This window comes from Lytechinus variegatus, chromosome 11 (genome assembly GCF_018143015.1).
Source record: "Lytechinus variegatus isolate NC3 chromosome 11, Lvar_3.0, whole genome shotgun sequence".
In the NCBI taxonomy this organism is placed as follows: domain Eukaryota; kingdom Metazoa; phylum Echinodermata; class Echinoidea; order Temnopleuroida; family Toxopneustidae; genus Lytechinus; species Lytechinus variegatus.
Genome location: NC_054750.1, coordinates 22,347,488 through 22,372,710, shown reverse-complemented (window position 1 = coordinate 22,372,710; position 25,223 = coordinate 22,347,488). Strand labels below are relative to the sequence as shown.

Here is a 25,223-nt window from a genome sequence, read left to right as displayed (position 1 = left end):
TGATATTTTCTTCCAGAACATGCAACGTAGAAAGGAAATATTTCCTGACAAGTATCTCATCCCACATGAGCAACAAAGAAAAAGAGGGTTCATTGATTACATTATAATGTTACAAAGACAAAAAGACTTGTTACAAAGTCTTTTGTAACATTACAAAGACATAAAGACCAGTGCTAAGTTTGTATTATATCAAAAGCTAAACTTTCATCAATAAACAAGACATGTGACAACAAGTTCCTACCAAATACAGTGCTGTAAGTAAAATGTTGAGTACAAACCTTTCCTTGTACTTTTCCACCAAAGGTTGACCGGGCATGATACACCACAATCATAACATCACCACACACAGGGATATTTAGATCGATGATTGCACTGGCATCCTCGACCTCAAAACCCCTGCAAAGTAATATACATATAATACAAAAAATATGCATCATTTATATAGCCCTTACCACAATGTAATGCACTGTATACTAATCCTCCCGCTTTAGCAAAGGGACCCTGATCAGCCACTCAATTATTCATGGAATTTCTTCCTACCATGTATCAATCCACTTACTTCTCCAGGTGGAGACAGGCAATGTAGATGCCTTTATGCAGTGGGATTTGCACCCCAGGCCTTGTTCAAAGTACAGGGACACACCCACAGAGCCACAACACCTCTAGATAAATAACACCCCATGCCAGTGATATCTGTATATCATTACATCATAATTTATATTATTATATTGTAATTTCACTGAACAATTAAATATATAACAGTAATTTTGAATACTGGTAATGAAAATAATAATACGTAATCCAAGAGATTTCAAACTGAGAGCTACTCGAGGACTGAAAGTAAGAAGATATATATTTTCTCCCTATTTATTTAATTATTATTATTTTTTTTTTGGGGGGGGGAGTTGTAAACATAGAAATTGGAAATTCACTGTTAATAATGTTTAATGTCAGATGCAAAATTTTATTGCATTCTTTAAAAACCTTACATTTCAACTGATACAAGAATGAAGACAGTCAAACTTTAAGCCAATGAAAATTCCTTAAGAAGTCAAAAACATATTATTTTCTTGATGTTACCTCATCCTCTCATACTCTTGTGATGTGGACAGAATCCTTTCCTCATCATGAAACACCTCACAAAATGGACGGCAACCACTCCTGTACACAAAATAATATATTAAATCAATGGTATAATAATGATACATAAATGCTCAGGCAAGTCTGTTCTAAATTCCTTATATGATTGTAAGACGGCTGCATACATACCGAACAAGAGTGTCACTAGGGCAAGCACATAATACACCCGCCTGCAACGCGGAAAATAGAGTTAGTGGTCAAAGGTGGCGACTTGACCTTTTGACCTAAAACACAACACACTTCCTAGGATCCATGCTAGTATCATACAAACCAAATTATATGAGCCTAGGTTATAAAGTTATCACATTTACAAGGACTTCAGATGGGTAGGTCAGTGTGACCTTGACCTTTTGACCTCATGCTAGTATCATACACTGTATACAGGCCTATTACTGTATAAGCTGTTATTTTTCGCCGGGTTTTATTGTCACGGATTGCCAATCAGCCGCGAATTTAACAACATGGGAAAATATTGACACATTTCTTAGTCAGTGCCAAAGCCCCAACAACAAAGCTTTGCTATTGAAAACATCCTGCATAGTGGAAAATGTGTGTGTGTGTATTTGAGTTTTGTCAGCCGTGTATCAATCAGGTATGATTATTTATGTCTGGCACCGACCTTTAATGACACCATCCGAAAGACGTGATCAGGGCTCGAACCTCAAACCTCTGCATCAATTTGTTACTTCCCCACAGCTTGGATTACAGGCGCGTGCCACAACGCCCAGTTGTGCACCTCTATATACCCCTCTACATACATCCAGATATGCAACTCTATATGTATAAAAAATAAGGCTTAGAAAGTACAGTTAGTGATTCAAAAAGTTAGCCAGAATTTCACTTTTTTGAATTTCTCAAACAAAATCAGAGCCTAAACTATTTTCTAACATTATTTTATCAATATTTATACACTCACTGTAATATTAAAATGTATTTTCCATGAAATAATTTGATTTTATTGTCGTCTGATTGACTCTATTCACAAAATTCAAAAAATAAATATAGTAATAATAGAATAATAGATAAGAGACATAAGGAAATCACGAATGCCCTCTATACTTATATATCATGTTCGTATAAAATTTTTAAATTAACTTACTCAATGTATTCTCTAGACATTTATGTAATTACGGTGACTTATTACTCTGTAATTTCTCTTTTGTCACAATTTATGTTGTTGTTGATGCTATATATCTAATTGAATGTATGAGGCATGTGCAATTTGTGGTGAATGTATGAAATGTGCAAACCCTACACAAGATATGTTACATATGATATGCGGAACTTGTTTAGACATTTTTCCTTTTAATCATTACAAATGTGATGATGATTACACATTGAATATGCATGCTTTTTTCCATTTGAATATTGATATTGATTATAACCACTTTGAAAATATGAAAATCAATCCATTTTTATTATGTGAAACTGATGATAATATTACATGTATAAATGAAAATTTGCATTTAAATGCTGACTTTGAATCTCCTTTTGATATCGAACCAAGGAAATGCTCATATACTTTTTGCGAAGAATTCAGTGCCAAATATAAAAAATATGATAACAGTTTTTCACTACTCCATGTCAATTGTAGGAGTTTATGCCAGAATTTTGATGCATTTTGTTCAATGTTAGCTTGCATAAATCATAAATTTACAGCCATTGGTGTGACAGAGACCTGGTTTCAATCAAGTACAAAAACTGAGATGTATAATATAGATGGTTATAATCTTGTATATATAAACAGACAACATAAATTAGGAGGTGGTGTTGCCATTTACATAGATGAAAGGTATGATTTTATAATACGATCAGATCTGAATTGTAACATACCTGAATGTGATATGCTGTTTTTAGAATTAAGATGTAAGAATTATAAACCAACTGTGATCGGATGTGTGTATAGAGTCCCCAACACAAATATGGACATTTTTCTGGATCATCTGGATAGTTGTTTAGATATTGTAAATAAGAATAATTCAGAGGTCTACATTTTGGGTGATTACAACATAAATCTATTGAATGCAAGTACTCATGATAAAACAAATCTATTTTTGGAAAATATGTTTTCTCACAACTTGTACCCATTGATAACGAAACCAACGAGGATATCGAAAACATGTGCAACATTAATAGATAACATTTTTTGTAATACCCTAGATAATAATATTGACTCTGGTTTATTCATAGCTCACATATCAGACCACTTACCTATATTTTGTGTTAAGAAACACATTAGGATTTTTAATAAATGGCAGTCGCAATTACCGAAAAGACAGATAAATGATGATAATATAATTAAATTCAATAGAAAACTGTGTGAAGTTGATTGGAGTCATGTATATAGTACTGATGATGCTAATAATTGTTACGATATTTTTATGTCAATATTCTACTCAATTTATAATATATGTTTTCCAGAATTGAAGTCAAAATCAAAAGCGAAAGTCACTTTTAAGAAACCTTGGCTATCAAATGGCCTCATGAAATCAATAAATAAGAATAAAATGTATAAAAAGTTACTAAACAAATATTCTGACAAGCAAAAGAAAATTTACATTAAGTACAAAAATAAATTGATAAACTTATTACGCAGTGCTAAATCTGAATATTATTCTAAACTTTTTAATCAAATTAGAGGAAATACACAAAAGATTTGGAATAACATAAATAATATACTGGGTAATAAACGCTTTAAGAAGTTACCATCAGTTATGTATTGCAATGATTCAAAGTTAAATTCATCAAAAGATATAGTAGAACATTTTAATTCTTATTTTTTGAATATTGGTAAGAATATCGCTGACAGAATTCCTCCTGTGCGTGTGTCATATGATTCATTCTTAAACGGAAACAAATCACCAAACTCTTTGTTTTTCAGACCTACTTCTCCAAATGAAATTTTAAAGATTGTCCGTTCTTTAAATTCTTCAAAATCAAGCGGCCCCGATGGTCTAGACCCTAAAGTTATAAAGAAATCTATACATTACTTCATTGAACCACTATGTTTTATATTCAATACATCAATTTCTACAGGAATAGTGCCTAATCATCTGAAATTTGCTAAGGTAGTACCAGTTTTCAAAAAAGGAAATGCAAATGATTTAACTAATTATAGGCCAATTGCTATCCTCCCTCTTTTTGCAAAGATTCTTGAAAAAATAATTCATGAACGTTTATATACATTTTTACAGTTGAATAATTTTTAACTGATGCTCAATTTGGTTTCAGGAAAAAATTCTCGACTTCATTAGCTGTCTCTAATTTATGTACTTATATTCAAAATGAACTTGAAAAGGATAATTTTTGCATTGGACTTTTTATGGACTTGTCAAAAGCATTTGACACCATTGACCATCACATACTGCTAAAAAAACTTGACTCTTGTGGTGTCAGAGGTCTTGCCCTTAAATGGTTTGAAGATTATCTATCTAACAGAAGTCAATATGTGATGGTCAATGGTGTCAGATCCTCAATACAGCATCTCAACTGTGGTGTTCCTCAAGGATCTGTCTTGGGCCCTCTCTTGTTCCTTATATATGTCAATGATATTATCAAATCTTCTTCTCTTCTCAAGTTTTCCGTTTGCCGACGATATTTGTGCACTCATGAGTAGCAGTAACATTAAAACACTTGTCTTGTCGGTAAACAGGGAAATAGCAAAAGTCTCTACATGGTTCAAAGCAAATAAATTATCTCTGAATATAGCCAAAACAAACTATATTATATTTAGATCAAGGAACAAGAGAGTGCCCCATGACCTACCACATATTATAATTGATAATCTTGTAATTTCTAAATTAAAAAATATAAAGTTTCTTGGAGTTACTTTTAATGAGCTCATGGATTGGAGTATACACATATCAGAAATTTGTAAATCTTTATCTAAATATGTTGGTATCTTATATAAATTGAAATTCATATTACCTTCTAATATTTTAAATATCCTTTATAGTAGCCTTATCTTGCCACATCTGAATTATTGTAATTGTATTTGGGGTAATACATACAAATCACGCCTTCTAAAACCATATATCCTACAGAAAAAATCAATCCGGTTAATTACTAAGTCCCATATGCAAAGTGCTAGTAAACCCCTTTTCAAAAAGATGAATATTTTACCTCTCCATGAACTAATTACTTTAAATACTCTAATCTTTATGTACTCAGTTAAAAATCATATTTTTCCATTGAAGTATTGCAATATGTTTTCACTCAATTTAAATGTTCATTCTTATGCTACTAGACAAAAAGATAATTTCCATGTTCCGAAAGTGAGACTTTCTTCTTCTTTAAATTCACTAGCTTTAGTCGGTATAAAAAAATGGAATCAACTCCCAACTTCACTAAAAGATTGTTCAACTGTATCCTGTTTCAAAAAAATGTGTAGGGCCTACTTAATGGAAAATCTATAAAATCACCAGGGTTTGTGTGTGTGTGCGTGTGTGTGTTGCTGCGTGTATGTGTGTATGTTTATACATTTATATATTTGCTGATAAAATTTGTGTTTTCTTAGTTTTCTGTTTCTGATTTTAAATTATGTCAATGATATTGTTTTGGGGCCATTATCTACAAGCAGTTTGCTTTTTTATGGTCCTAGCCATATTTTGTTTGCATAATTATGTATGATTTGTATATACACATTTTTATGGTTGAATAAACTTGAATTGAATTGAAAACGTATTGGTAGCTATTTGCATACTCATTAATATTCATAAGTCACATGACCACATTATTTGAGGTAAAGATTCTGTTCACAAAATTCCACAATTTTGCACTTTTACCAACTTTTTGAAAAATGAATCGAACAAAACACAAATTCTAAAGATTGCTTAGTCCTCTAGATCCTGTGGCATGATGAATTTTCAGATCTAAAGGTTAAAAAAGTGAAATTTAAGCCACCTTTTTCCACAATTTGTAACTGTTTATACAGGGACATATTTATGTAGAAAAGACATATAAGCATAGTGACTGTAAGGAGTATAGATTTGCACATGAATTGCACTAGATTTGCTTCTTTGAAATGCTGTGGAAATGTTTCGTACATCTTCCGATCGCGAATTTAACAACCTGCGAAAATGTCGGGACCCCAGCGATTCGCGAAAATAACAGCTTTTACAGTATATGAGCCAAGCTTAAATTAAACTGAAGTTTAATATCGCATTTACAAGGAAAAGTTAACAGATGGACAGACACCGAGCGTGATACCATAATACATGTACGTCACGTAGGATGGGCGTAAAAAAAAAACACTACACATTTGTTGCATATAATTATCACTTAATTTCAATTACAAACACATTGCCTCTGGTAAATGTTCCAATAACCTTACATCAAAACAATGAGCCAAAATATGAATGTTCTGCGCAAAAGAGACAACAGGTGGCATAAATTACCCCCCCCCTCAAAAATGAACTTTTGGGTACATTCAAGCCCTCTTAATTTACAACAATTTGATTGAAGCACAAGGTCTGATCATTTGTTTGATACCATATTGGTAAAATTTCTTAAAACTAATAACTTTTATATATCTACCAAATCATTTTAATGTAGGTGATCATCTCCAGTTGAATATAATATCCATAACAAACTGCTCATTCAGTTTTTCCCACCATACGCATTTTCCCTCTTGTCATCATTTCTTGTTTTACCACCTTTGGAGTAGAATTATGTAGAGAGGAAATTGATACTCACCTCATCTTGTTATAGAGTGGTACTGGAGTGAGCCTTAGGCTTCTAATAAGGAGTACCCTCTGATGGGGTTTGATAGGGGCAGTAGGAGACAGCATACCACAGATATACTCCATGTACCTAAGCAAAGATACATGGTGTATGGTGTTAGAGAAGTGGCAAAATGAAAATGAAATAGGGCAAGGCATGGGAAAGGGAGGGTCTTCTGAAAGGGCAAAAATACCACTAAAAGTACATGTATCATAAATGCAGACAGTGTTAAAGCTACACTACACATTCCCTCCCAAACAAATCAACAAGACAATAACAACAAAACATACAGGGCGACAGGCAAGTTAGATTGTATACCCCCCCCCCCCAATGTCCTAAATAACCCTCACAAGTACCAATACATATTAACATATAATTGAATCAATACATAGGTTCATTTGGCAAGGAGTATATCATCCCTCTATTTAGAAAATATTGAAAGTGGAATCCATATGAGATGACAGGAATTCATTGAAGTAAACTTGTCAAAGAAATAAGACCATATTATAGAAATTCATTGTTTTTAAAGAAAATAATCAACCTGTTTCTCTATTATGGACATGGTAGAAAAAGTGGTATCAAAATAACCAAATTTATCAGATGTTTGTCAAATTTTGAATCTTGATGATGATAAGAACCTACCTCTTCTGAGACGGTATGATGCCAGGAGGCCCTCGCTTGACGGAGAACATATAGAGACTGACATCTACCGTACTGAACAGACGACAGAATGTAAGGAAGGAAGAGACTATAGTAGCTGAAGAGGCCTTGCCATCCTGGAAAATACAGTCATAACGATTCAGTCAAACTAAATGCAATCAAATTTATTCGATCAACTTGAATGCAATCACACCAATGCAATCAAATTGAAATGAAATGTTAGGAAAGAATAGATTATTGTATCTCAAGAGGTCTGGTTATTCGTTCAAATACAATTCCTACCAATTCAATCAAGTTAAATATAAGTATCCTTTCAAACACAATCACATCATGTGAAATACAATCACATTAATTCATCTTATCAAATACAATATCCTGTCAAATACAATAACATCAATGCAATAACCAACCAGTCTAATAAATGGAAACAAGATCTGGACCCCATCTTACAAAGAGTTGCGAATGATCCGATCAATCGTAAGTATGGAAAGCCAGAGGCCCGTAGCAGAAAGAGTTGCGTTTATGAAACGCAAACCAAAAAATCAATCCCAAGTCCGAAATGCGCTCTGTTGATTGGTTGAAAATCAAGTTGCGCCTACATTTTTAAAGTTGCAATTGATTGCAACTCTTTCTGCAACGGGCCCCAGCACAGTCAACATATAAAATGCATGTTTGTTCAAAAGATTTTGTAGATATGAATCTATATCCATAAATTCATTGATTTCTTGACGATTTGGTGTGTTCTTTGTTTACAAAGGACATTTTGCAAATTTCCTGTATAAAAAATTATGACACTGATGGATTTCCATAGAGTTACCTTTATCGGATCAATCGTAACTCTTTGTAAGACTGGGCCCTGATCTGTATCCTGCCAATTACAAATAAGCACAGATGCACTACTTACCATACAATGTACAACACACACATTCTTGGGATCCCTTTGCATCCAAAGATACATATTCCTACACACATGATAGAGGAGAACTAGGTTTGGTGGTCTCTTGGCAGGGAATCCACAATCCGAAACCTATACATAATACCAAAAAAAGTGAAAAATAATCAGGCAGTTGGATAAAAATATAGGGGAAAGTCCAGGGGCCCGTAACACAAACCATAGCAATGATCGTAGAACATATTTCAACGATTGATTCCATTGACTACAATGTACAATCAATCGTGAAAATCAAGCGTACGATTAATCGCTAACGTTTGTGTTACAGAACCCAGGAATGATTTGGCAAGCATTAAAACATTTTAATATACATTTTAAAAAAGGAAATTTCTTTTTGAATGCTCTGTGACTCAAAAGCTGTAATATAAAAATTGCAGTACAAGGAGTGGGTCAGTGCTGTGAATGATGAACATGTATCTGAATGTCGGCCCACTCCTATCAAATAAGAAATATACACAATCAAACAATAACATTCATGAACTGTGCCCTGTAACATGAAGCTTAGAGATTGATAAGTTGATTTATACAATTGATTGCATTATTTTTTTGTGTATGATGAATGAAAGATATCAGCCCCATGATAATGACTAAATTTTACATTACAGGCCCCTGATGTAAGTTATAGTTCATTCAGCAATGCGGACAATCAAATAAGACATTAAAGGGGAATCCAGCCTTGGTCATAAAATGTAGTGTTGGAAAGGAGAAAAATAGATAAAACAGAATGGTGAAAGTTTGAAAGAAATCGGACCAGCAATGAGAAAGTTATGGCTGCTTTAAAATTGAAATCCCTATGATTATGTAGATTTCAAATTGGCAACTGGGTAAGTAAATTATGACAAGAGGCAAGGACAACTTTCCCATAGGCCATGTACTTAATTATCAGGGATTTGTGGTTTTCTCCTAACTGCCCATTTCCCTGGGGCAGTAATCTAAATATAACCCTGGTAGTATATTGTTTTATGTCCTCATGAAAGAAAAATAAAATTTGAAGTAAAACATTTGAAAAAATGACATATTGGCCATTTTATGTATTGGAGTACATGGAAGAGTAGTCCTTGCCTTACATCACTGTGACATCACGTATGTGGCCAATTTGCAGTCTCCATGGATCTAGGGATTACCAATATTCACAACTTTTAAAAAATTTTAACTTTCTTATTTGTCAGATAGTGTTCAAACTTTCACCTATCAACTTGTCTGATTTTTCTTATTCCCCTAAGAACAAGTTTTTATTTGGGTTGGATTCCCCTTTAATAATACTATTTTTTGTCATCTGGACTTTGGAAAAAAATATCTTCCAAAAACGATATACTGAAGAAGGGAATGATCAACATACATGTATACCCTTTCCTATCAAAGTTTTTTTCCTGCATCAAGGAATTCATGTGGGATTGGTTTCTCCGCACTTACTCGATTTTCAAACTTGATAGGTCGATACGTCCTTTGTGAGAGATTAAAGACATGGTAACGGCCAGCATGCCTGGTATCTAGGAAGCTTCGGACATCATCAATACCATTCTTGTAAGTGGACTCTAAGCCCTCGGCAGGAAACGACATGACGATGATCCTACTGGTGATGTAGGATATATCCAACTCGGACTTGGTGTAACTACATGAGAAAGGCAGACAAATTGACCTTGAAATTCTTGATAGCAACAAAAACATTATTACACTGTGGTGAAACTGGAATTTTCGATCAGAGTCAGATAGGTGTCAACTTTCAGAGGGAGCTGATAATTATTCCGATGCCAGACTTTCGTTACAATCATTGGAAATGCCTGTAACAGAGACATCTTGGGGAAGGTGAACCTGGGCCCCGTCTTACAAAGAGTAACGATTGATTCAATTAATCACAACTACGGAAAGCCAGCAAAGTTAACATCGAAAATGCATGTTTGTTCAAAATGTTTTCTAGCTTTGATGTATATTCATACATTCATTGTTTTCTCGACAATTCAGTATGCTCCCCCATATTTACAAAGGACATTTTGCAAATTTCCTGTAGAAAAAATTATGACACTGATAGATTTCCATTGAGTTATGATTGATCGGATCAATCGTAACTCTTTGTAAGATGGGGCCTGCGTGACACTCAAGATATTCTTCAGCCAAGCCTGCTCAGCCTAAGGCAACTGTTAGGACAGGGAATAGAGAACTGGGGCCCATTGCAGAAAGAGTTGCGTTTAAACGCAAGCCAAAAAATCAATCGCAAGTCCCAAATGCGCGCTGTTTATGAAAATCAAGTTGCGCAAGATTTTTAGAGTTGTGATTGATTGCAACTCTTTCTGCAACGGGCCCCATATGATGTTTAAAGTGGTACTGTACATAACATCTGCTGGCCATAAATATTGTTCTACACTGGGTGATTAATATCTGAATGACGTCAAATTCCCAATGAAAACACATGATTATCTACCTTTGCATGTAGATACTCTTGTATTACAGCAAGAAGGCAGGCTAAATTTGATGGCCTGGGAGTCACTTACTAGTATCAAGTGTAATATTGGCAGAATCAGAAACCAGGCTGTTGCTAGTAAATTAGAATTCCTGATGACAGGGCATAAATATTTAGAATAGGTAAATATTAATCATTCTTTACATACAAGCAAAATGAAAATTCAAATTTCTAATGTATTTTATATTTTATGAAACTGATTATATGAGCTGGGAAAATATCCATAGAGCATGTCAACAAGCGACTATGCCTCAATGAAATTTAAATGATTTTAGGGGCAAGTAACCTCTTCTTACAAAATTCATTCTTATTGGAACACCATTAGCCAGGATTGTAGTCAATGCTGGGAGTTTCGAGTCACGATGCTGCTGCTGCAGAAAATATTCTCACAAAGACGTTGTACAAGTCCACCAGCCCCAAGGCCAAGACCGGCAAATTTGGCCTCGAAGCTGGCCTGAATTAGACCCCTGCCATTTGTATACTGTACCTTGCTACTGTCTGTGCAACCCTATTGGAGGTGTCTTTGAGGTTCCGAAGAAGATTCCCTCCAGCTCCTTTCATCATCCCTAGAAAGTTTCCCCCTGAGTCGGAAGATTCAGGAACAGCTGGATGAATGTGAGAGAGAGATAAAATAACAATAACTGCAGGGTGCTACATAAATTTTTAGATGCACTTGCCCTGTTGGCCAAGTAAATTTATCAATAGTTGGAATATACTTGCCCGAAAAAATCTTTGAAAAAAAGTTTTACTTCTTCAAAAGAAAATATTATGGTTTTAGAAACCATTGACCTTTTTTTCTCTTTTGACACAAACTGATGTACCTTGTTCTTGCATTTCTTTTTACAAAGTGATTTTATCTTGCCCGCCATGACCAAATTTAGGGTCGTTATATCATATCAACCCTAATTTTGGTGATTCTACTGTGAGAATTTTGCTTGCCCAATTCGGGCAAGCAGTTTTGGTCTTTACTCAAAACACTTGCCAGACTATAAACTTTTATTTGCCCCGGGCAATCGGACAAGTGCTTATGTAGCACCCTGATAGCTGGAAACATTACAAAAAGACATCGCTTAAAGGTGGACATGTGTTCTCGAACAAGAGAGCTTGGAATACCCTATAACAAAGGTAGAAATAATTTTTCATTTTGAGGAGGTATTTTTCACAACAATGGGGCAATTGCTGTTTTTTTTAGCTATTTCTTTCATTCCAAGCACTACTGTGTTGTGTTCAACAAGCAATTAAGCTTTTAAAGTATATTTCATTATTTTGCTGTATAGAGAATACTGATTTTCTAAATGTTCTGCCATTGATTCTTTTTTCTTTATTGTGTTTGAAAGTGGTCCTCTCTGCAACTGGCCATGTACAAGTCATACAATGAACATAAATCATTTGACTGCTTGTGTTGCTTGGAAAACCTAAAACTCATCCATTCAAACTACCAAAAAACTGGAAAAAAAAGTTTCAACCCTATGCTTACAGTCAAGAACATCACATTCACAGAGAGAGTTATATCTGAGTAAAGTTTACCTTCTTTTTCTGGTGGTTTCTTAGCAGGACTGGCAGTGGTTTGGACTGGACTGGTCTCAAGCAAACTCAAAGGGCCTTTCAACGTCACCTCTCGAGCAGCTGCAATTTCCTGAAGTTGAGCAATGATAACCTCCACAGGAGGTCTGCTGCGTGGATCCACTTGTAACATTGCACCTGCGCGAAAACACACAAACACAAATAATAACAAATAATAACAATACACAGCATTTATTATGCGCCATCTATCTAGTAAACTATTCCAAGGTGCAGAGGGATGAAGGGATTACAGGGAGAGAAAAAAAATATAAAAATTTTTTACATTTTAAAAAATACATCAATATACAGTATTCAACAAAAGTAAGAAGAAAACAGAAAGGATTTTAAATACTTTATAAATGCTTCAAGCGATTCAATTGTTCGGATCCTCAGTGGAAGAGCATTCCAGAGAGATGGAGCTGAAGAGGCAAATGCCTTTTCTCCTAGGGTTAGATTTGTTCTCTGTACATTTAGCTGTTTATTAGTGTACCCAATTGTGTCATCTAAAAAAAGGTAATTACTATCTAAAGGAGACTATTGTTCACCAACAAAGGATATCAATCAAATTGGTTGAAGACCTCAATAGAAAAGACCAGAAAACTGATACAATAGCCTCGTTCAGACGTGGGTTCGGAGAAAAATTTGTATGATGCATGGATTAAATTCCAAAGATCTTATCATGACCCAGAGGTAGGCTACTTTGGTCGGAGGAAGGGCCAGAGTAGAGCCCGTCTGGACAGTTATTCCGACCTTCCTCTGACAAAGATACATGTACTGCTAGAAAGGGTTAGGAGTACCTTGGTTGAAAAAGGTTGGAATATCTATGTCCAGATGGGCACTTCTTGGCACCACCTTTCCTCCAAATAGTTTTCATCTGACCAAAAAAAGCCTAGGTCTGGGTTGTGATAAGATAAATAACTCATTAATAACTATTAATCCATGCATAATAAAATGTTACTACAGTCCGACCTCTCTTATCCGGCCTCCCCTTTTCCGGATCTCTCTATTATCCGGACGCACACTTGCCGAGATTTTTTTTTTTAATTTAATCTAGTACCGGTACGTGAGGAAATGAATGAGATTTCAATCTAAACTCAATCCTATACGTAAACTCAATTTGATTACATATATTTCCCAACATGGTCACCCTACACCAAACATATTTTTCATGAAAATATCTCACCCAAATCACCAAAAGAACTTTAGGAATGATAATTTCCAGTAAATCAGGGTGCAGCGCAAACATTTCATCACGTTTCTCTTTTTGCTTCGCGGGAAAAACAACGCATGTCTTGCTAGCTAACTTTAGGCCTCAATATGGACAGCGCCATCTATCATGATTGAGCCTACAGTCAGTATAACAATGGCTGACATTGCGAAGCTGCGATACCCGCCGCGATGATCTAATTTTAAAACTTGGTTTCGAGTCATTCTCTTTCTTTCGAGGTATGCTCGATGTATACCTCAGTCATTTTAGCAGGTAAATTATCCAAGAGTTTTGGCAATCGATCGATTTCACTGCCTATAATTTGCACTGACTCTGCAGTGAATATTGTCTGTACCGTACCCCCACTACATAGTGTAGCTACCGCCGGTGGCCTGGGGAGGCAGCCGGCAGCGCTGCTGCGTGTATTTAATATTGGGTCTCCCAGATCCGGATAAATCCCTTATCCGGATTGGTGCTGGTCCCAACGTGTCCGGATATGAGAGGTCGGACTGTACGAGTCGTGTGGTCCAGTGGTTAGAGCATTGAACTCATAATCGCAAGGTTGTGAGTTCGAATCCCAACTCTGCCATTGTCTCCACTTTGATAAAAAGGCCCGAGAGTGATATCTGTCGTCTATAACGTCAGCCACTATGACTGATTAACCTAGACGTAAAATGTTCCATAGGTAATTGGTTATATACCAGCTTGGCGTTTACCAGCAAAATGCTGTCCTGCCGAGTTCCTACGGGAGTTACCACAAACAGAATCAGAAACTAGGAACATATGTCTAAACAAGGCTAAGAAAAAGACTTCACTTCATGTGTAAGATTTGGGCCACATCCTATAATTCTAATTACTTACAAAAACAGATCAACTTATTCAAATGGACATGAAATTACACAAGAATTGGGCACAGTCTATAATAAAAAGTGTTGTAAATATTGACAGATCCATTTGTGTGTCGATAGGGGGGTGCATAAGTATAAACCAAACACATGATCTCTGATATCAGACCTCTCAACTCATTGAACTAGAAAATGGGATGATTTTGCACAAATCTAAAAAAAAAAAATATAGAAAATTATTATTTAAAAAATGGAAATGGTAAAAAAATCATATTCTTTCACATGAATTTAAGATGGATGAGAAGGCGACTAATGTTGAGTACTCACGAATAAGATCATGTAAAATCATGTATTCTTGGTCATCCTCTGGAATGGTATAGTTTGCGTTGATAATTCTAAGCTTTGCAGAGTCTTCAAAGGGATGCTGTCTATAGCACATGGTAAACAACATACATCCTAATGCCTGTCAATAAAATAAACAAAATTAAAATATATGACCATCCGACTTCAAAATAACAGGGGGGGGAGGCTCACCACAATTTGCCAAATGGATGTTTTGGGCTTCAAAATGAAAGGTTGGCCCCGGAAGTAAACAATCATATATAACCAGTGTGTTAACTCAGTTGGTAGAGCTTCCGTCTCACAACCGGGAGGTCGGGGATTCAAACCCCGGCCGCGTCAGACCAAAAGACGTTAAAGATGGGTGTTGCTGCTACCCTGTTTGGCGTTCCACGATTAAAGGATAGAGCCTCGTCGATCTGGCGCTGCACAACGGCTGTTGGGCCGACGATCAATTGGGCAAAACAAATTTTCGAAGTATTTCATTTCATGTCTATTTCGAACAAAAAAATATGGATTTTCATCATCATTTTTATATAATTGATGCAAATTAGACAAAAATTTTAAATGTAGCTATGAATTTTGAAAAGGTAACGTTAATATAGAAGGAACGTGCATGCGTCCTTTGACAAGGCATCCATACCCACTTTGCTATTCCCAACCCAGGTGCATAAGCCCATGCAGTATGCCTAGCAACTGAATTTGGAAATCCCGTTGGAATGCTCTCCAGGGAGTGGAGAACAAGCATATATTGTATGAGGGCTTGCCAGGATCCGATGACTGGGGTAACAATATTTCTGTAAAGTGCTTAGAGGCGAGAGGCGTAATAGAGTAATTTATATGACAACTAAATAGATCCTTGTGATTTGATTGGTTGTTTGATATCGTTCATTCAGCCCATTTTGCAATGACGTCATCAACCGTGCAATTTTGGATCCATTCATCGTGCAATTTTGGATCCATACGATTTTGCCCATTGCACTCGCGCACCAAGGCTGCAGCTCATGCACCAGCAGTGCAGATGTTGTAATGACGTAACAATCAACAGACCGAACTCGCACTGCATGAGCGTGTTCATGAATTTCATCTGGGAAAAAAATTGTTTTTTAGGTGTCATATAAACCAAATAGTGAATGTTTTTCATTTGTCCATTGCACTCATAAACATTCATTATTTGTATAATAAATGCTATATAAAAGCAGAATATCACTATTACTACTTCCATTATTAACTCACCCATACATCCATGGCATGATTAATTGGAAAGTTCTGATAAAGGTCCAAGATTTCAGGAGGCCTGTACATTGGTGTAGTGTGTCTAGCCAACTGTCAAAAAAGAGACAAAATCATTACTACTTCATGCAGGAAAATTGTTAGTAAAATGGTGCCATGCTTTTAAATGTTGCAGTGAGATAACAACAACAATGTTGGTTGTCATTACATTAAACTATACCAGGTCAGTGTTTCATAAAGCTGTTCATAAGATACAAATGACTTTACGCATGACTGGTAACCCTTTCTCATGCCAAGTGATATATCCCTATGTAATTGAGTTAGGACCTAAGATCATGTTCCAGTCATGCGGTAAGTTGTAACTTTACAAACAGCTTTATGAAACACCCACCAGGGCTCCATAACACAAAGGTTTGCGATAAATTGCAAATATGAAAAAAACGCTCTGATTGGTCCCTGGTCAGTATTTTAAACCTAATGCGCATGTAACGTTGATATTGATTGGTCAGTTCATTTAGAGCTTGATCGCTAATCTTTGTGTTACGGAGTGTTTCATAACTCAATTGTGACTTATAAAGTTGCACTGAAATTCCTAGTTGGGTAGTGTAAAAAGTCATCATCACGTTGATCAAATCATGCTACAAAGGAGGAAGTGTGCTACTGCATATTAATAAAAAAGATTGTGTGTATTACATTTAAAGTGATTGGCTAAGAATGATTTCACTTTTAAGAAATCTGAGCTAAAAGGTCACACTTGTCACCTGCATCTGTGATATGTTACGAAAATGACGCATCGCGTCCGAAAATCATTATTTAGTGCTTCAAAAAGTGAAATATAAAGTGACCGGAAACACCATCTTAATTTCATCCCATACACTTGTGTGTTCTATTTAAGCGTCTTTGAGATGCCTCATTACAAAATCTGGGTTTGCCTTGTATTTTTAGCTTTTCATTCTCAATACTGGCTGTTTTCATGGTTGTTTATTTCTAATAGATGTACTTGTACACATGTTTCATCTTGGTTTGAGAATTTTTTAAATCGACTGCTCACAAAGTTAAATAAAACCTTTAAGCACAACTCTAAGCCACACTACTCTTTTACATGAAACACCCCATAGGAACAATCTTAAATATCTCTTAACCAAATCTGTTCTTCATTTTCAACACTTGGGATAATTTGCTTGGTTACTGAATTTGAGAAAATTGAATTCAATATTGCGCATTTCACTGGACTAAACCAAAGTCTAGACAAAACAATTCTGAGCAGTATTGTAAAGTCAATACACCAACAATAGAAAATAATGTGCATTAAATACATCACAATGTAAACATCACATTATAATTCTGGGCAGCTCAAGATGAGTCTGAACAAAATATAAAACTCTCAACCAAGACCCAGAAATGAGTCTTTACAAGATAAGACTTCATCGTACATGTAAGACTTGAATTTAGGAATTAGCCAAATTCATGACATTGAATTAAAAAAATATTTTATTGAAGCAAATAATCATAAAGCAAAACACTATTTTTTCTGGTTTCAGTATTGCATTGGCTAGCAGCCCATGCACAGGAAAATACTGAAAACAGTTTTCTGGTTTGTGTAACACAAAGCTTTATATGTAGTGAGTGATCATGAAGCTGTTTTTTTAAGATTGATCACAACTGATCACACAATAATGAATGCAATCAATTGTAGAAATCATCACGACAGTCAAACACTAAGTTACAGGGCCCCGTCATTGTAATGAAGCTGATAATGGGAAGTATCGAAAAATGATTTGGGCCATATTTGTCATTTCAAAACTGATTGTTAGAGCTAGGGAAGGCACTCCTGGGCTCCGTAACACTAAAGCAAGCGATTAATCGCTAAATGAACTGACCTATCAAGAGTTTCGTTTCAAGCGCAATTTTCCCAAAATACTGACTAGGAACCAATCAGAACTGCTGTTTCAAATAAGCGATTAATTGCAAATCTTTGTGTTACGGAGCCCAGGGGAGCGTTTCATCAATATTTTAATCCGACAAGTTGTCAGATCTGATATCTTTCCATGATTTTGATTGGCTGAGAGGCACAGTTCCTATGGAAACTGTCGGATAAAATGGGACTTGTCGGATAAAACATCCGAGAAGTCCTTTCATGAAACGCCCCCCAGATTATGCTTTTAACTCAGATACCATAACTCACCACCATCAACACCAATACCAACATTGATACCAACATCAATACCACCACCAATACAAACATCAACACCAAACTTTAAATCATGCAATGAATGATTTACCTCATCTTCTAGTGTGCTTCTTTTGAGAGAGCTCCATGATGAATCAGGATGGTAGGATTTACTGGTAGCACTACCAAAATCACAAAGCTTCAATGTCTTCTTACTACCAATCAAAAAATTCTCAAGCTGGAAAGGATGAAAACAAATTAATAATAATTATAATAACAAAATTTAGTTACATCTCTAGATGCTTCCACAGGACTTGGATATCATAAAATAATGATAAGATAAAGATAACATTGAAAGAAAGAGTTATGTAAATAGGAACTTGTTGGACAAAGGTTTTTAACGAAATTTCACCCAAATGATTTGTTGAGTTTTGACATTGAATTCATCTGTTCTTGTTGTAGATTCATAATCCAATGGCATTTGAAATACCTTTGTGAGACCTAAAAGGCTAACCTTTAACAAAAAGATGATGTTAAAGGGGAAGTTCACCCTGACAAAAAGTTTATTGTAAAAATAGCAGAAAATATAATAAAAAATATTGCCGAAGGTTTGAGAAAAATTCATCAAATAATTAAAAAGTTATTAGAAATTCAATTATTTGATTTGTGACGTCATATGCGAGCAGCATCCCTACATAGCGAATGGTAAAAAATCGATGAAATGTCATTTTCTCAGAAAATTGAAAATGGTTTTCACTGTAACTTTTGTATATCAATAGACAAATCGTTTCACACCCGATCATGAAAAGAAAACAAAATTAAGTCATCAGGAACCATACCAAATTTGAAATTCATACATTTTATATTACATAACACATGGGGCAGCTGCTCGTTTATGACGTCACAAATCCAAAATTTTTAACTCTAATAACTTTCTTACTCTTTAACGGATTTTCCTCAAACCTTCACCAATATTTTTTACTATTTTTTCTGCTATTTTTACCACAAAGTTTTCTTCAGGGTAAACTTCCCCTTTAAAGGATTTAAGTTACGAAAATTTGATTTTAAGCTTTTTGTAAAGTATACATATATAGATGTCCACTGGAAAGGGCTGGTATTCTGAACCACAAATTGCTGTTAAACTTATTCTTGGAGCATATACAATTTGATATCATATAAATTCATTACAGAATTTATAACCTTGAAATTTTAGAAATGTTCTGAGCAGTGTTTTAAAATAACAACTGCAAAGCCTTCATCAATGATAAATGCATAATGTTAAAAGATAATTTCGAGGCCAAACGTTAATGCTTGCTAAGACTTGGGTATTGGAGTAATAAAAAATAAGTTACACTTAAAATCAAGGTAGTGTAAAAAAATCTATCAATGACTTTGAGTATACATGCATATAAAATTTTAATTAAAACTACATCTAGTTTAATAAAAACTGAGCTTCATACAAACTTTGAGCAATTCAACAAACCAAGCCAGTGAAATTCTTATTTACATCACGGCAGACACACACACACTCACTTTGATATCCCTATGCGTGACTGGAGGCGTCTGTTTATGCATGTGCTGCACACCACGGCATGCCTGGTAGAAAGCTTGCAGGACCTCATCACAGCTGAGTGGCATGGAGCGCTGGTTGATAACATCCACCAGCTGGCCTCCAGGACACAGCTCCATCAGAAGAAGGTATTCTGATTGACCATGGTCTGTATCATCCTTCCCGATGGATGCAGCGGAGAAGAACTGGACGATGCTAGGGTGACCTGATAACCTTTTCTGTGATATTAGGGAGCTAAGGAAACATATTGCCACAGGTTTTCTTGACTGGTATTCAATCACTTGTACCTCTTGCAAGGGTAAGAAAACTAAAAATACTAGGGGAGATTGACTAGAAACACCACATTCGAAGCATGCAAATTTTCAGATGCAACTCTATCTACACAGCCAAGGAGTCATTAGAGTTTTTATAACAAAAGAAATAAAATCAGAAAGATTAAACTGTTACTTACATGTACTCTATTGTCAAAATATGACATTGTGTATTGCTAGATAAACTGGGAACAAATTTTATTATGACTATCTTTCTTAACCTCTCAAGCTCTTTTACAATAAGCACATGTACAATGTAACTTCAGTGACATTCAAAATGTCAAGGTACAAACTAATTTGCTTCTATATATCTCTGAATCCTTGCCTGAAAATTTTCTACATTTATCCCAATATTTACGTTATACTAGATAAATTCTTACAAGATGTATATGTTTTTTATTTTTTATTTAAAAAAACTAATTTGGCTACCTATTTGCATTCAAAACTTTATATTTTGTTTATAAAGTAACATGGTCAGCAATGTTATTTGACCTCTAATACAAACTACAGACACTATGTATTTTTCATCACTATTGATTCAATGATCGAACACTTAAGGTGTGGAAGAGCATCAAAAGATACAAGAATGGCAATTTCCTGGAGAATCTCTTTGGATTTTTCCTCATCATTAGCCAACAGTCTCTGAAAAGAGAAGGAAATGAAACAGAGATATGAAGCAACATATAAGTTTGAAGGCACTACATAATGTAGCCTTCTTGTTTGAAATGTAACTCCCATCCACATCTTCTCCCCTCCCCGACCCTCCTCTCTCTCTCCAAATGGCACTTATCCGACCAATAAAATATCTAATTACCACTTGCATCCATTATCACATGGTTAACTATTTGGTATGATTTTGCCTTATAAATCCAGAATTTAAATGAATGTACTTTATACTAAAATGGGGCTTGCTAATAAATGAGATCAGCTACATGCACATGTAAACCACAAGCATTTACATGTATTAGAATGAATGGACAGACACATCTTTAATTTGGCAAAAACACACATGAATTCTGGAGTATACCAGAGGGATACTGAACATGTACAAGTATTTAAGTAACTGCTTATTAAATCATGCATCTAGTTCTAGGCAAAGTGACAGTGCATTTTCACATGAAAATTAATCATTTCTTACCTTAAGAGCAAATTCCTTTCCAGTATTGTTTTCTTGAGCAACAAAGACAAATGCAAACCCTCCTGTTATATAAGAAAGAAAAATAAAACAGAATTGATTAAAAAACAAAAGAAAGAATAAGATACATGTTATACAAAAGATTATTGTGCAATTAACTTAAATCACCATCAAATACAAAGAAGAGCCTGTCTTTGCATTACATAATTAAATTTGTTTTGAAGAAACAATAAAAATATTTTTCGCCATAGAAAGGTATGAAATGATGTGTTTGATGTATTAAACACACAAACTCAAGAATCTCAAATTCTATGAGAGAATAAGTTTATATCTTTATCAAAACTAATAAGTCTGTTTTTCTTAGGCAGATTTTCATCAAAGGTTCACAATTCTATCCTGGTAATTTTTCTGCTTTATCAAAACCAACTTTCCCTATAATAATTTTCAAATGCATTTGCTTGATTTTACCCTTAGTTTCTTAGTGTCTACAATTTAATAATCATGTACAATTGAATTAATAATTACATCACCCAGATTTAAGTTGGTGACAATTAGTGACATCATTAACTTCATCATTATCATTATCATCATCATCATCATCTTCTTCACCACCATTATCATCATTATCATTGTCATCATCATCTTCATCATCACCATCATCACCACCATCACCATCTTCATCATCATCATTATTATCACCAATCACCACCATCATCATCATCATCACGATCACAATCACCAACATCATCATCTGGTACTGGATGAAAGCGCGATCTACTGGTCGCTTCTTCGTATTAATTACTGCTGAAAGTTAAGTTCATGAGTAATTCACTCATGAATTTCCCTTTGCACGTGTTACATGAACATAATGAGAGCACTCCCTCATAATAACAGAAATATAATATTTTATGAAAAATTCAAAATAATGGCTTCAAAAATGAAGACAGAAATCAGGCATTTTTCAATTTTTCCTGCCATAGCCTGCGTACATGTACATGTAGTTAAAATTGGGAGTATGGGACACATACAAATCCAAATTTTTAGCTTCTGAAAGCCGTTTTTTATTGGTGCCAAAAACTTGTCCGCAGTGTCAGATAGTAAATTTGACATTCTTCCTCATGGTATGATTTTTTTTCAATTTGAAAATTTAAAATCAGTGTACAAATTGTGCCGAACAGAGAAGTTTAATTTTCCCACAGTAAATGGGGAAATAGCAATCTCAAAACCACTCATGGTTTCAAATTGTCTCGTGTGTGAAGGATTCATATGCACCTGGTGCACGCGAATCTTTCACACCATTTTTACTAAAATAACTATGACTTTACATCATAGCTATGAATTATACTTGTTCTATAACACTTACCGAACCATATGGATCGTTCGTTGAATACTCTTTGCTGTTTTTTTGAATAAAATAAGAGCATTTTTCGTGATCTTCACGTAGATAACTCCTGCTCAGCGTGGATATCAATTTTTGTCTCAAGAGGGCGCGCGATATTATTCACCAAGCCGGTAGGCACTTAAGAACCAAGTTTGAAAGGATACTCGTAAAATTATGTCACTCTCGCCGATGAATATTCATTAGATCGCTTGTTGTTTGCGTACTTTCTACCGCAGTATTAAGGACGGATCGAACGGAGTATCCTGGTTGAGACTCGGAGGTAAGCGATAAAAACACTTTTATAAACAATTTCCAAATCATTTTTAAGACAAATTTAATTATTAAAATAAAAATACGATAGTGGAGAAATACTGAAACGTTTGGCGTTTTTCATTCCCTCACATTCGTGTGATGAATGAAAACGTCAAAGTCCACAGCTTGCAGCCATCTGTTTTGACAAGTTTTTTAAAATGTTAATCTTTTTCAAATTTCCCCTCGCACACTGATGGCTCGCGATGGCGCAGCCGCCATTAGGGGGTTAACAATGCAAAATCCCCCCCCCCCCCACAATCTTCGATGTTTGTCTTTATTTCATGAAAATATATAAAGAGAAATGGACCAAAATGAAGGTTATTTTTCTGTTATGGCCTGAAATGCACCAATACAAGAAAAAATAGTCTTAAAAGGAAAAACAGCGATTTTCTTCGGCTGTCGCGCAACTATCACTTCCCTGGTTTATCCGAACATATTGAGTCTAACGTTATTCATGTACCGAGTTAGAACTGTGGGCTCTGTAATTGGCGAGTAGAGCCAACGGAGTTCAGCAGAACAACCAGAGAGACCAAAGTTTTTTTCTTCAGTCTTTACTATCAGTAGAGGCGCACGGCCAATATGGGAGACTCTCTCCAATAAGGGAGACAATCTCCCATATTGGAGACTTGCTTTGCAAAAGAACAAAAGAAACAACACCATCAAAAGTATGATTTTTTCCACCCAAACTTTTGTCCCATCGAGGTCAGAAGCCCATTTGTTTTGTGTGTGGACGACAACAAAAATCCTTATCAAAACAAAAGTAGACGGTGAATTTTTAAAGGAGACGGTAAAAAGGGGTAATATTTCATGAGGAATCTGCTTATCACATTTATATTTGCCGCCAAGGAAATCCTTTTTAAGCAAATGTAAACAAAGAAAATTGGTCTCCAAAACTGGAGACAGTCTCTGAAATTGGATACCCAAGTTCTTTACAAAGTCTCTGATATTGGAGATAATCTCTCTCATGGGAGACAGTCTCCAATATTGGCCGTGCGCCTCTACTGACTATCTCAAAAATCAAAACACGCAAAAATTATTTAAGGCCGGGTTTGCACTTTGCAATTTCTTTGTTCCTCATTTCTTATGAACCTAAGTGCTAACTTGACCTTCATGTCCTTAGCATCAAAAGAAGCTCCTGAAATTTCTCTCCTTACATTCCAAATATGAGTTGAAAATCAATTCAGATCACATTTTTTTCATGGACATTGAGATTGACATAGTCCATCGATCTTCACACCGCCATGCACATCATCATTGCGATACATTATACTGCACTGCACTGCAAGGCAATGCCAATCACACACACACCCCTTTACCTTCGGCGATAACTCTCCTCACTCGCAGCTTGGTGTCGCCGAGTTCGACCTGCTGACCAACAAAATCACTTCCTCTGTCGCTCGGACTGCCAAGCAATCCAAACGCTGATCTGAATAAATCAGACATTATTAAGATGGACACATAACAAGTTAAACAAAATTATAATGCATTTAATACATTTTTAAACGTTTTCGCAAATCTCCGAATCAGTTTAGCTTGGCTCCTCAATAACCTTCGTATACTACGTACATGTACATATGGGCGCCGCGCGCGGTATACTTTACAACTCGACCTTGCACAAATCGCCAGAACTTGACAGAAGGATTGATTAATGAATGCTGAAGATGAATAATAATTATTTTAAAATATATATCCGGGGATATTATAAGCCTACAATCATGTGTGGCGGGTAAAATGGATAGGCCCTACTTGGGCTTGAGGAATATTACTTTTATTTCACTAAAAACTTAAAATATAAAAATATTAATTTTTTAATTGGTTTGAAGCGTAGCCTATATTGCTTTGTGATCAATAAATTCCAATCACGTCATCCCATTCGGTTCATTGCTTCTTCAATAATTATTGGCTTACGTACATGGAGTTTACTCTTCGATCCGGGAATTTTCACTCATATAAATGGTTGGCATTCTCTAATGAAATAGAAATAGACTTTTTGACGATTTCTTGAATATTGAAGAATGTATTTTTAATTAGACTGAAAGTGATGAAACCCGCGGGTTTGAAACAGGCATGCAGGGTAAACAAAACGAATGATGGGAAAGTGGCGAAATAAAATGAGCTTATTTTGTACTGGCCGAATTTTACACACCGGCAAAATACGAATCAAAATGGGGAGGGGGGGGGGGGGTAGCATACTATAATAAAAGTTATACTTATAACGCAAATTAT

At 35.3% G+C, this 25,223-nt stretch overlaps 2 protein-coding genes across 2 annotated transcripts in view; one reads left to right on the top strand and one right to left on the bottom strand.

Moving 5' to 3' along the window:
* Window positions 1–24,528, bottom strand: part of LOC121423665 (cyclin-G-associated kinase-like) — a 34,919-nt gene extending 10,391 nt beyond the window's left edge. The window contains exons 1-15 of the mRNA XM_041619090.1: window positions 24,314–24,528; window positions 21,308–21,369; window positions 20,752–20,811; window positions 19,822–20,076; window positions 18,401–18,526; window positions 16,122–16,211; window positions 14,874–15,009; window positions 12,459–12,632; window positions 11,419–11,536; window positions 9,887–10,085; window positions 8,426–8,548; window positions 7,504–7,637; window positions 6,835–6,951; window positions 1,081–1,161; window positions 279–396 (exon numbers count right to left, since the gene is read on the bottom strand). Of these exons, the coding sequence (XP_041475024.1) occupies window positions 279–396; window positions 1,081–1,161; window positions 6,835–6,951; window positions 7,504–7,637; window positions 8,426–8,548; window positions 9,887–10,085; window positions 11,419–11,536; window positions 12,459–12,632; window positions 14,874–15,009; window positions 16,122–16,211; window positions 18,401–18,526; window positions 19,822–20,076; window positions 20,752–20,811; window positions 21,308–21,369; window positions 24,314–24,440 (1,920 nt within the window). The 5' untranslated portion in view covers window positions 24,441–24,528. The remainder of the gene's footprint in view (window positions 1–278; window positions 397–1,080; window positions 1,162–6,834; window positions 6,952–7,503; window positions 7,638–8,425; window positions 8,549–9,886; window positions 10,086–11,418; window positions 11,537–12,458; window positions 12,633–14,873; window positions 15,010–16,121; window positions 16,212–18,400; window positions 18,527–19,821; window positions 20,077–20,751; window positions 20,812–21,307; window positions 21,370–24,313) is intronic.
* On the top strand, window positions 3,397–5,811 carry LOC121423667. Its single transcript, XM_041619091.1, has 2 exons — window positions 3,397–4,470; window positions 4,595–5,811. The coding sequence occupies exons 1-2, from the start codon at window positions 4,463–4,465 to the stop codon at window positions 5,553–5,555; spliced, it is 969 nt and encodes a 322-aa protein (XP_041475025.1). The 5' UTR covers window positions 3,397–4,462; the 3' UTR covers window positions 5,556–5,811.
* Window positions 24,529–25,223: the final 695 nt, after the last annotated feature.